The sequence below is a fragment of the Aplidium turbinatum genome, chromosome 5, assembly GCF_918807975.1.
Source record: "Aplidium turbinatum chromosome 5, kaAplTurb1.1, whole genome shotgun sequence".
NCBI classification, from domain to species: domain Eukaryota; kingdom Metazoa; phylum Chordata; class Ascidiacea; order Aplousobranchia; family Polyclinidae; genus Aplidium; species Aplidium turbinatum.
The window spans coordinates 26646257-26659523 of NC_137476.1; the positions used below are offsets into that span (position 1 = coordinate 26646257).

Sequence of the window (13267 nt, forward strand, 5' to 3'; positions counted from 1 at the left end):
TTCAGTTCAGTTTGTTTTTATTTATATAATATATAAATTAAACCAACAACAGAAGCAAAATATTCGAAAACAATGGAAGAAGAAAACTTTTAAGATTGCAACATGGAACGTCCGAACATTGTATCAGAAAGGAAAATTAGACAACATCATTAAAGAAATGAAAAGAATGGATATCAAAATCTTAGGCATATCAGAGATGAGGTGGAATAACAGCGGACGAATAAATAAAGATGGCTACACAATTATGTATTCTGGAAACAATAAGCACTCAAGGGGAGTAGGAGTTATAATTAATCCTGAATTTGCAAACAATATTATGGGATTCTGTGCGGTTTCTGACAGAATTTTGATGGTTAAAATAAAAAATGTACACCAAAATCTCTGTATAATACAAGTTTATGCGCCAACTTCAGATTCCACAGATGAAGAGATCACTTGTTTCTACGACGATCTGAATGAAGTCTTGAAAGAATGTAAACATAATGAGTTGGAAATAATTATGGGAGACTTTAATGCGAAAGTCGGCAAAATCGATACCGATCAAAAGTGTATAGGAAAATTCGGACTCGGTCAACAAAATGAAAGAGGGACAACCTTAATTGAATGGTGCCAAGAAAATAAATTATGCATAACAAACACTTGCTTCGAAAAACACCCCAGGAAACTTTGGACGTGGAAAAGCCCAAATGACCAAACACGTAATCAAATTGACTACGTCATCGTACCACAGAAATTTAGAACATCGATTTTAGATATAAATGCATTCCCATCGGCAGACTGCGATAGTGATCACAATCCTGTTGTTGCAAAATTCAGATTAAGACTACAAAAACTGAAAAGGAAGAAAAGAACTATTCACTTCAACTGGAACGCATGTAAAGAAGACAAAACTATTAAAGAGAAATTCCAACAAGCTTTCACAATGCAAATGACAAGTAGTAATACCGAAAACAAAACTGAAACGACGACCACGGAAGAACATTTTAACATTATCAAAGATTCGATTAATAAAGCCAATGAAATAGTTCCTAAAATAAATTACCAACGACATAAAAACTGGATGACAGAAGAAATCTTAGAAATGATGGAAGAAAGAAGGCAAAAGAAACACAATAAAAGTGAATACCAAAAGTTGAACAAACAAATAAAGAAAGCATGTAACAAAGCCTGTGAAAAATACTTGAATGACGAGTGCACATCAATCGAAAAATTGTATAATCTCAGCCCAAGAGAAACACATCAACGAATCAAAACGTTAACTGCAAAGCACAATTCTACGTCAAAGTCAGGATTTTTGAAGAGTAAAACAGGTGAAATACTAATGGAAGAAAATGAATTACAGAAAAGGTGGCAAGAGTATTTATCTGATTTATATGACGATCCAGATCGAACTGTAAAACCTTTCAAATTCAGTGAACCAATGTCAGGACCAAATATTCTAAAAAGTGAAATTGAACATGCCATAAAACAAACTAAATTGAATAAGGCTGTGGGACCAGATGAGATCAGTACTGAGATGCTAAAAACACTGGAACATGTAGGTGTGGATGCATTGCATGAACTCTTCAATAACATATATGATTCAGGAGAGATGCCTACCGACATGAACAAATCAATTTTTATCGCATTACCTAAAAAACCGGGAGCAAAGGAATGTGAAAATCACCGCACAATCAGCTTGACATCACATATTACAAAAATTTTACTACGCATTGTCATGAACCGAATCAAGAACAAAATCAACGATGAAATTGCTGAAGAACAGTACGGATTCATGCCAGACCGCGGCACAAGAAATGCTGTATTTGTATTAAAAAATATCGCTCAAAGATCAATTGAAATGAAGAAAGATCTGTACATCGCATTCATTGATTATAAGAAAGCTTTCGACCGAGTAAAACATACCAAATTACTGGAGATGCTAGATAACATTGGAATTGATGACAAGGATCTACGTATTATTCAAAACCTTTACTTTGATCAAATTGCAGCAATAAAGATAAATCACAATATCAGCGATTGGATATCCATCAAGAGAGGAGTTAGACAGGGATGCGTGCTCTCTCCAAGCCTTTTTTCATTATACAGTGAGATCATCCTCCGATGTCTTGATGATGAAGCTGGCGTAAATGTTGGGGGAAGTAACTTTAATAACCTGAGGTATGCTGATGACACTGTCTTGGTGGCTGATTCGGAAGCAAAACTACAAAATTTGTTGAACAAAGTAAATGAAAGAAGTAAAGAATTTGGAATGGAAATGAATGAAAAGAAAACGGAAACGATGGTAATCACAAAGAAAAAAGAAAATGAAATTCCAATTTGTCAAATTAAAATGAACGGAACAACTATAAAACAAGTAAAAAGCTTTCGATATCTTGGAACAACAATAAACTGGGACGCCAAAGATGATAAAGAGTTCAATATACGTATTGCTCAAGCAAAAGCCTCTTTCCAGCAAATGAAAACAATATTATGCAACAAGAACATATCTTTCGCAACCAGATTCAGAGTATTGAAGTGTTACATTTATCCAATTTTTAAATATAATTCAGAAACCTGGACAATTACCAAATCAATTAATAAAAGAATAAATGGGTTTGAAATGTGGGCATTCCGAAAAATGCAGAGGATTTCCTGGACTGACAGAAAAAGCAACCAAATTGTTTTAAATCAAGTCAAACAAACTAACAATCTTCTAAAAAATATCAAAGAAAAACAACTTCAATTTTTAGGACACGTGCTGCGAAAAGGAAAGTTAGAACATCTCTCTCTCACAGGCAAAATTGAAGGGAAGCGTGCCCAAGGCAGACAAAGATTAACATACTTAAACCAACAAACCGACAAAACTAACACCAACATACACCTAATACACAAAGCAAACAACAGAGAATCCTGGAAACTTTTCATACACGAGGCAGTCGATGCTTGGAATCAAGTGCGACAATAAAAGAAGATCATCATCATCATCATTTTCAGCCTGTGAGAGCCCACTGCAGAGCGTAAGCCTTCCCCTTTTCATGCCAATTTACATGATTATGTGCTAGTTGGTACCAATTGGTTGTATTGCATTGTTTGTCAATGTCGTCCCTCCATCTCACTTTTGGTTTTCCTTTTTTTCTTTTGGTTTCTCGTGGTGTCCATGTTGTTAATTTTTTAGTCCATCTATTGTCCTGATATCTTGCTATATGACCTTGCTAAATCAAGTAGGCTATAGTTATTACTATCTGAAGCCTTTGCAAATTGTTTCACCTAACGGATCATCAGAAGGTCTTATTCAAATAGAATCTATCTAATCTAATCTTATTCAAATAGATTCTATTTGAATAAGACCTTCTGATGATGAAAAAAAAAAAATTGTTTTAATATATAAATTATATAATTATTTATATACAGTATTATATAAGTGCTTTACAAAACATGGCGATGTATAGGCTACACACAAATAAAAAGGCTACACACAAATAAAAATGCAACAATACACACACACCGTTTCTAGCACTAGTTGCTACGTTCATCTGATGAAATTGAAAGTAAAAGTAACAAGAAGCAAGATGGTTTATTGCTTCCCTGACGTTTCGCGCACCATGACAATGCGCATCCTCAGAGCGAATAACATACAAAATAAAATTTCACAAGGTTATATACTGCAGTGCGATTGAAAAGGTAAGAAAATGGTGCGCGAAACGTCAGTGAAGCAATAAGCCTCTACAAGTATGTGAAACTGCCAGGATTAAGCTCTGCAAGAAGCTTTCCCAGTCCGAGGATAAAAATTCAATCAATCAATCAATCAATCTTGTTTGTTGTTACTTTTACTTTCAATTTCATCAGATAAACGTTGTAACTAGTGCTAGAAACGATAATTGTCCTGATGAAAACCCGAACTTTTCAGTATTCAATACACACACAGTTATACTTTTTAGAAAGAGGTTCCTCCGGGTTTTCTTCGAAACTGGACTTGTCTAAAGACCGTTTGGCAAAAAACGATGTGGTTTTCTTCGTTTCAGTTGTCAGACAGATACAAACAATACAGTAGGCTACCATACAGTAGGCCTATAGCCTACTGCCCTACTGTATTAATTTTAGTGAGACTAAAATCACTTCAATGATCTAAACAATTATATCATTGTTTCAACCATAGAGAATAATTACAGTAGCCTACCGTATGATGATTGATAGATTGATCCACCAATCACAGGCAACTACACCCACAAGTGCTTCCCATCAATAGTGGTTAACAGAAAAGTTTGAAGATTGGATTTCATCATTGAACTATCAAAGATAATGATCAAACTAGTGTGTATCAAATGAATGAAGACCTTTTTTTGGAACTCCCTCTGTGATTTGCCGTTTTCTCTAGCTTTAAAAAAAAAATCGGTTTTCAAAAGTGGGTAGGCCAGGCACACCCAGAAAATAAAGTAGGTGGGTCCAGGCCCACGAGGCCTACGTGGTTCCTCCATGCCTGTGTAGCGGACGCTGCTGTTCAGCATACACGCTCATACATAGCCATCAGTAGGACGGCGACATTCCTGGCGAAGTCGGTAAGGAATAATCGGACACGAAGTCGTTTTTACTGCTGTATCATTCACTGACTCAAATTCAACCAAATAGTGCTTGCTTACAAGTGTATTCGTTTATTGCTTTTAGTCTTTGTCTGAGTAGCGCTTGCAAGCAAGGGCGTCCGCAGGTTTTTGGTTAGGGGGGGTCAAGGTGGGTTCACTCTGCCCTTTCGGCCAAACGCAAATTTTTTTTGAAAATTTGACTATATTACACCATCCAGACAATTCATCATTTCTATCAGTGTTTACATTTGTACTGATTTTTATCAAAATTGGCCAGAGCAAAAATTATCAGAGTTATATAATCGTTTTATTGCGTACTATTATCGTGCTCAAGTGAACCTTGCGTAATGTGTAATCAGTGTTGGGCGCGATAACTCATTTTTCAGTTAAGCGATAACGATAATCGATAAACGAAAAATGCCTAAAGCGATAACGATAAACGATAAATCAAAAAAAAGTTAAGCGATAACGATAAGCGATAAATTATATTATCGCCGATAATGTCCGATAACGATAATTTTTTTTCTTGATTAGCGCTGCCCCATCCCATGCAGCACGAACTGTTTTCATCAACACGACGAAAAATCGAACATAATATAGGCTACTGTAAAGGGACAAAACTTTTTGTAAGTTATGCATGAATAGAATCGCAACAGCGGCAGTAGGTATCGAATCTTCAACCTCTTGATCCAGAATCAAACCACTGAGGTAACCGCCGTGCTTATAATTATACCTTCAGATACCAGTTGGATGCTTTTATCAATTGAGTTACACTGCCGCTTACGTGCAGTAGGAAAAATAATTAAATCAAATGAAAATACCATAAAAAATTCCAAACTTTGTATTTTGCTTTCTGCTTAAAGGGCTGTTTACAGCAAAGTCAGCAATAATTGAAAAAATTCCAAAAAACGCAAAATGCTTGAAAATTTATCGGTAATCTTAAGCGTTATTGGTAGTAAAAATGTGCATAGGCTACTGTGAAATCCATCAAGCTTGTCAAATTAGTCGTATTTGTTTAAGAACAATAACATAATTATCGTAATTTACTGATAATTTCAGATAATTTTTTTTGTTTTCTTTGTGAACACCATCATTAAAGCAATGGCAGAACGCTGAGTTGTTGAGATAAGAATTACAATATAGGCACTGTATTAGTGGGAATAAAAATATTTGATTGAGGTAGGCTAGGTCGCATAGGTAAATGAGAAAAGTTATACTGTATTTAGCATAATTTTACCACGCAACTCGATGAGCCTATTGTCATGCAAAAACTACTACAATATGCAAAAAATGTGATGTCGGTCTGCATGTCAAATGCTTCCAGCAATATCATAGCCTATTCCACAATGACTTGTTTCAGTGATATTGTGTTACTTTGCTAATTTTCATCTTCATATTTTTTAAACTTTCATTTTAATAAAATGCTCGATGACAATAATGACATGACAAGACATGAACAAGAGATTTCTCATTTATCACTTTGAGCGATAAGTAAAATGTAATAACGCTTAAGCATTACGCACAAGAAACTTGTGAAATTTGATAACGGATTTGCCTAGCGTCTTATATATAGGACGGCTTTTTTCTCAAAAAGTACAAACACAATTAGGAAAAAAATAATTGTGATAGGCTATGTTCTTTAGGTCATAGGCCTATTGTAATTATGCAATATTTAAAGTTTCCGAAATCTTTTTTAAGTACTTTCACTTTCGGCACAAATGGGTTAACTTTTTAAGTTAAATGGCACTTACGAATTTGGTTATTATTTTTGGATTAAAGTTATATCGCCAAGCTAGAAAAAAATCGATCTTATAGTCTATAACCGATCTTGTGTTGTTATTGTGTGTGAACTTTGTCTTTTAAACTGAGTTTGTGACGTAACCGCACGTCTCAAGGCAAGTTCTTGCAATTTTAGTTAATCTACTCATCTAAAGATTTAATGCGCTTAAAACAGTACGGTAAGTTTCATGTTTTGACGAGAGGGATTTTATTTTTTTACGACAATTACTAAAAACTAACACTTCCAACGAAAAAAGAAAACACAAAAATAAGATGGTTGATCGTGAGGTGGCGCGAAAGACCATGTTTCCGATGTAAAAGCGGCCTCGTATTGCGACACTTTCACAAACCACTTGCCAATTTCTTTCACTTCGCTTCAAAGGAACCTGGACTGTCTGTGCGCTTACATTTTAATTGTAAAATTCACTCGCGATTGCCGATTGCAGCAAAACAACAAGAGACTTGTTGCATGCATTTCATTGCATTGCAATTTGCAACACTAAAAATTATTGTGTTGTCAGGGCTGTCGCTGCAGGGGGGCGTGCCCCCTCCCTTGACAACGACCTGTGCACATACACTTCAGGCACTGAAGAAGAACTGGTTTTAATTTTAGTTTCATTAATTAGGTGGCTAATAAAAATATTACTTTTCATGATCTTTCCACTTGTGTGTTGATCCGAAATAAAATTTATCGGCGATTAATTATCGGCGATAATCAAATATTGCCTTTGGCGATAACGATAAACGATAACTGAAAAAATAATTAAGCGATAACGATAAGCGATAAAAATTTATCGCCGATAATTATCGCCGATAAATTATCGCCGATAATGCCCATCACTGTGTGTAATATATACATTTGGGGTAATAATGCACTTTGTTTTGTCATAACTGTGTGGTTTCCGCAGCGACTGACTGCTAGTAGCTAGTAGTTCCAAGAAGAGATAGCAAAGGAAGGTAAGAACAGAGAAAAAGAAGCATTTCAATTACGCGATAGTATTTGGCAGTCTATAATCTTTACAACCATACACAGAAAAAAGTTATGAGTTGTGATTATATCAACAGCAAATTTGAAAATTAGCGTCAAGTATTCAGTGCAAATAGCCTACTGGTGGCACCAGTGAGGAATACTATCGCCGCTTCATTTAGGCCTACGTTCCTCACATGGACTCTTTAATCCAGTCTCTGAAAAGCCGCTTCTCAGAGACGAACATGCGGCATTCATGTTATACCGACTGCATCCAGATCCAGCGCAGATGGAGAAAATTGACCGTTCAGAGTACAAAGCTCTGGTCAAAACCATACACCAATTCTACAACTTTGACAATTTTCAGCAGGACGCCATGTCGTGGTATGACATAACCATAAAAGGAAAATTTTCTCAGTCCGAAAACCAGGAAGAATTGGAATTTGTGGACTTGGTGAAAACTATGAAACTTTTTCCAGCTGTACGTCAAGCGATAATAACATTACTGACCCTCCCCGCCACTACTTGTACGGTAGAAAGATCATTCAGCACAATGAGGAGGGTCAAAACATGGCTCAGATAAACTATGTCTGACGACAGGCTATCCGGGCTGTGTATGATGAGTGTCCACAGAAGCCGAATAAACTCAGACAAAATTTGTTCATCCAAAAAGTCATCGAAAAATTCGGCAAAGACCCACGTCGACTTCACTTTTTATTCAAGAACTGATTAACCAAACTGGTGGCTGATTGTTCTTTTCTGTATGATTCAATGTTACGTGCAGCTTCATTGAATTCACGAAATACGAGATGATTTTATTTGAAACTGTGAATTATCCTTCTTCAGATATATGTGAGATAAAGCCAGTGCCCGCACTAGTAATGTAGTTCTAAGAGTACAGGAGCTCAAGTTGTCGAATTTTGCGATTACGGGTAGCTCGTATAGGTGTCTTCGTAAATTAATAGAGGAAGTGGGATACTCCCGAAGAAGGGTGATGATCACAATCGGAGAGCTTGACCAGCCAGTCATCACTCGTATCACCTTCACCCCTCCCCCCCCTTTCAGAAAATTGCCTATTTTTGCATGTTCTCGTTTTTTCATTTTTCATCCAACAATTTTCCAGGGGGGGTCAGCTGACCCCATTTGCCCCTATGTGCGGACGCCCATGCTTGCAAGGAATAGAATCCAGTAACACAAAAAGTAAGAAAAACACCCGAATGACTAATGCTCCACCACCAAAACTGGATACAATCTATTGTCGCTTCTACATTGTTAACTAGCTCGATTACAACCGGAATCGACTTGAGAATTGAGTCAGAAATCATATTAGGCTACTGCTGCACCAAAATCATACTAGGCTATACAAGTTTTAAACATAATACTATACTGATCTAAAAACGTTATACCAGCAGCAGCAGTAGAAGCATTAGCAACAATAATACTGATTATATAGAATCATGGTTTAAGCTTCTTAAGAAAGGTTCTAGTTTGGATCGATAAACTATAGTTGGAATTCAGCAAGGCGCCTTACAAAAGGTTGATTACCGGTACTAGATTGAATTTTTGAGACGTGAAGAGCAGTTCGCGGTATGCGCTCAAGGGCCAGAATCTTCTGGAATACAATTCTAGTGACGTGGAGCGCGTGACGTCAGAGACAGAGCTCTCTGGCGCTACACCTGCATCGAGTCAGCTTCTTCCGTGTTCTTGATGTGAAAAATCACATGCATCGGCAAACTACGTTTTAGTTATTTTTCCAGTTTTCCTTTTGTTACTTTGCCGTTCACTGCAAGGAAAACTGTGCCGCTTACTACAATAAACCCTGTCGCTAAAAGACCCTAGCAGCTGTAGAACGACAATAAATAAAGGTAACATTATTATTATCCGGCACCACACCTGTGTTTGAGTTATTTATTACAAAAATTAATTTTTCTTCTTCAGGCAATGTGTGTAGTAATAACAACAGTAAGGTATCAAAAGTTTGTGGCTTATAACCTATCGATAACTCAATATAAAAATACTAAAATCAAAATATTCATCTCTCAACTGATAAAAATAAATTTAATTTCACGCTTGTCAGTTTAACCAATCTTAAACAAGTAGATATTAATTCAGATCTGCTATATTATCAGTCACCTTGTTGTATACCATAAGCTTACAATAAGACAAATTTCTTAAAGAAGTTCTTAGAAATAAACCTCTGTCAAATATTACTTCCTTTTTTTAGCAAATAAATGAAACACCTGGATGATATAATAAAAAAATAACGAAAAATTAGGTTTTGATGAGATTTCGTCTCTTGTCTCCCAACTACATTATTAGAAAATATTATCACGCATGAGTAAATACTCAAAAAGCGTGACGATTTTCCTTTCAAATTTTGTTTTTGCTGGCTCAGGCTGATTTTGGTCTGGGTGAATTCAATTTTTAATCACTGCCAGGAATAAAAACAAAACACAAGAGCGAGGTTTTTGTGAAAATTTGAAAGACAGGATCATCAGATAAATCTGTTTACTCTTTTTTACTGTGAATAAGCTTGTTTCAGCTAGAAACAATCAAAAGACTACTGTACATCGGGCAGTTTCCTGCTTAAGAAGTCAACAGGAAATTAGGGAGCTGGTATACAAGTCCCCCCCCCCTTGGTAACTCATGACAAAGACAGGATTCAACCAAACATATAAAGTGAAACTAATTTATCTTTGCTTTACTGTTCACACACTTCAATCCACATGTTTTGGTCAATTCCTCTTTGTCATGAGTTGTCAAGGGATGGCGGGGACTTGTACAGTATACCAGCTCCGAAATTAGTAATATTCTTTTTTTGGAACCAAACTATTGCAGTAGGAGAAGAGGTTGACAGACAAAAACTAATCTTTCTTAGTTAGAACAAGACACTGGAGTGCAGAAGCATGAACTGTCAAATTTGATAATGGACAGGGATGCTTGGAGAAACTATGTTGATTGTTGATGGTGTCCGGGTAAGAAGCTTGTTTATTCTTTAGTGCTCAGCTGTATTAGATCTGCTGGCAGGTGCATACATCTAAATCAATTCCAAAATGTCAGGGCTATTTGATGTAAACCTGTTTTTAACAGAAAATGCTAAGTAAACTGGAGACTAATTTTGAATTTGAGCTTGCTAGAGGCAGTTTTATTTTAGATATGGTTTTGGTATACTTCGTTCCATTTGACTTTGTGTAGTTACTCTGTATAGCTTATTCAAAACATTGCTGTTACTATATAGCAGTGGTTTTCAACCAGGGTTTCGTGAAACCCTAAGGTTCCGCCAGTAAGTCTAGGGGTTCCGCAAGTTTACATTCAAATTCGAGAGTCTATTTTATTATTATATGTATTATATATTGTTTAAATATAATCAAGTATTGAGCGTTGCGCAAAAAAAAAAAATCATATGCTGATTAGGTTTGCCACTATTAATAAATTTGTTACACTTTAACATGTTCGCTGCGATCCGGAATTTTTGTTGTTTTCTTGTGGTGCGATTACCTTTAACTTTCTGCTTTCCCACTAAATTTCGTCAACATTACGATTGTAAATTTCGTCGATTGTACATAACTAAATCTGAACATGAGTATTTTAATTTAGTTTTATTAATCAAACAATGTTTTTCACATAAAACAATTAAATTATTGAACAGGGTTTCCTCGAGCTTTTGGAATGTTTCATTGAGTTCCGTTCCAACAAAAAGGTTGAAAACCACTGCTATATATGGGCCGTCTTTAAATGTAGCAAACCTCGCAAACCACAAGGTTGCCAGATGATATTTTTTATTGTATTCTTTTAAATTTCTTGGCTCTTTATTTATCGGGTGCATGTTTTTTAAAGCTCTTTTGAACATGTTACTTGTTTAGTGTTGATGTTGCAGATGTTCTATTCTTATCTATAAAAAAATATCATAATCTCTGCTTTGTTGGTTATAGTTAGTTTTGATATAAATACATTTAAAGCAATGCCTTTGCGATCAACGTGTTTTTGGCTGGATAATTTGTGAAATCTGGCAACTCTGCAATGTTTGCTTCTTTAAATGTAGCAAACCTCGTAAACCTCACAAGGTTTGTACATTTGTACAATTACCTAGTGATGGTAGCTACTATCTAGGCTATGACTTTTAATAAGGTCTGTGCATTTGTCAATTGATAGTTATAATGTTTTCTCAGTGGGCGTCTTTAAATGTCGCAAACTCCGAATTCCTCGCAAAGCTTGAGAAGGTTTTTGCATTTGAAAGCCTATCGCAATAGGTTTTCATAGTCTCCCTAAAGAAGATAGATTTAGACTAGCAGCAAGTTATGATAAGGTTGTCTGTAGTCTAGGCCTATCTATTTAATGCAAACTATGAACAGTTGAAAACCTCATCGGCCATCAATTATTGTAGAAACCTTTCTCAAGATTTGCGAGGTTTGCTACATTTAAAGAAGCAAACCTTGTAGAGTTGCCAGATTCCACAAAATTACCCAGCCAAAAACACGTTTCAAACCAATTTTTTTTGCAAGTAGCCCAAAAAGGAGCCAAAGCATATAGGCATTTTAAACACACTTCAAATGACCAAAACTTTTGGAAAAACCGGTTTCGTTTACAAAATATTCCTTACATTCTAAACACACACAAAAACTTGTCATTGAGAATTTCTTCGTTTTGTGTCACACGGCGTAGCCCAGGAACTACAGTCACCTGCAAAACTTAAGTTTTATTTATCGTCTGCAGCCCGGTTTTTAGAGAACCACTGATTAGTGAACTCACCCAACCATGGTCTATCTAATGCAATGGTTCCCAACCTGAGGTTTGCGGACCCCTTGGGGGTCCGTGAGAAAGCATTTGGGGGTCCGTGATTACCGTGATGAATTTTGGGAAAAAAAGAAAGAAAAGCGATCTTTTTACTTTCATTTATCTGTTTAAATGCAAATGTGTCAAGTACACCGTACTTTTAAAGCGCTCTGTCAAGAAGTAGGGTCAGATTACAAAGTACTTTTGTATCATTTTGAGGTAGGCCACGTTGGTTACCGTATCTAGAGAAGTTTTAAAACGACTGCAGCAGCTAAAAAATGAGGTATCAACTCTTTTGAAAGCAACAAGAAGTCCCCTCTCAAAATTGTTTGAGAGTAAAATTGTTCTATACGGCATGGCCTACTTAGCCGATATTTTCGGTCATATTAACAATGTTAATCGTGGCATTCAAGGACCAGTTGTGACAATAATTGATGCAGCTGAAAAACTGAAGGCGTTTTTAGCCAAGTTGAAAACGCAGATTGGAAGCAGGTAATTACGCTAACTTTCCAATGTTAGAAGATCTTATCTTGATGGATGAAACTCAAAGAGAATGTACTCTTTTGATCTCAGTGAGAGAAAAATTTTGCGCACACTTGAAACCCTGCAAATCTCATTTCAACGTTATTTTAATTTAGAACACCTGCCGAACGAAGTTGAAACATGGATTCGAAATCCTTTCTTTTTGACTTGAACAACATTAGCGATGACGATCTCAGTAAAAATGACCTAATTGATTTGAGATTAAAAGAGTTATTACGCATTGAATTTCATTCAAAAACTGTGGAAGAATTTTGGTGCTCACAACTGCAAACCTACCCATTCTTGGCAAAGCAAGCGATTATTGTTTTGTTACATGGAAGCTACACCGTTATGGTTAGCGAATCGCAACTGCTCGCTGTACTAGTGAGTGCTCAGCCTTGTGCTGATAGCCGGGAAGAACGCCCCTTTCTTCACAATTCTCAGCTCTTGTTACAATAAAAACTAAACATCGAAATCGCAACTGCTCGCTGTACTAGTGAGTGCTCAGCCTTGTGCTGATAGCCGGGAAGAACGCCCCTTTCTTTACAATTCTCAGCTCTTGTTACAATAAAATCTAAACATCGAAATCGCCTGGACGTTGAAGATGACATGCGTGTTGCATTGTCAAAAACTCAACCACAGTTCAGTCGTTTAGTTCAGGTAAGGC

At 36.3% G+C, this 13267-nt stretch overlaps 1 protein-coding gene across 1 annotated transcript; it reads left to right on the forward strand.

Annotated features, from left to right (window-relative positions):
• Positions 1–166: 166 nt before the first annotated feature.
• LOC145771078 (uncharacterized) lies at positions 167–7899 on the forward strand. Its single transcript, XM_082582821.1, has 2 exons — positions 167–2160; positions 7785–7899. Exons 1-2 carry the CDS (start codon positions 167–169, stop codon positions 7897–7899), a joined length of 2109 nt encoding a protein of 702 aa, XP_082438947.1.
• The last annotated feature ends 5368 nt before the right edge of the window (positions 7900–13267 follow it).

Coding starts and splice junctions, on each gene's coding strand:
- LOC145771078 (XM_082582821.1), top strand. CDS start 167: ATGGATATCAAAATCTTAGGCATATCAGAGATGAGGTGGAATAACAGC. Junction 2,161..7,784: donor AGTAACTTTAATAACCTGAG/GTATGCTGATGA, acceptor AACTTTTTCCAG/CTGTACGTCAAGCGATAATA.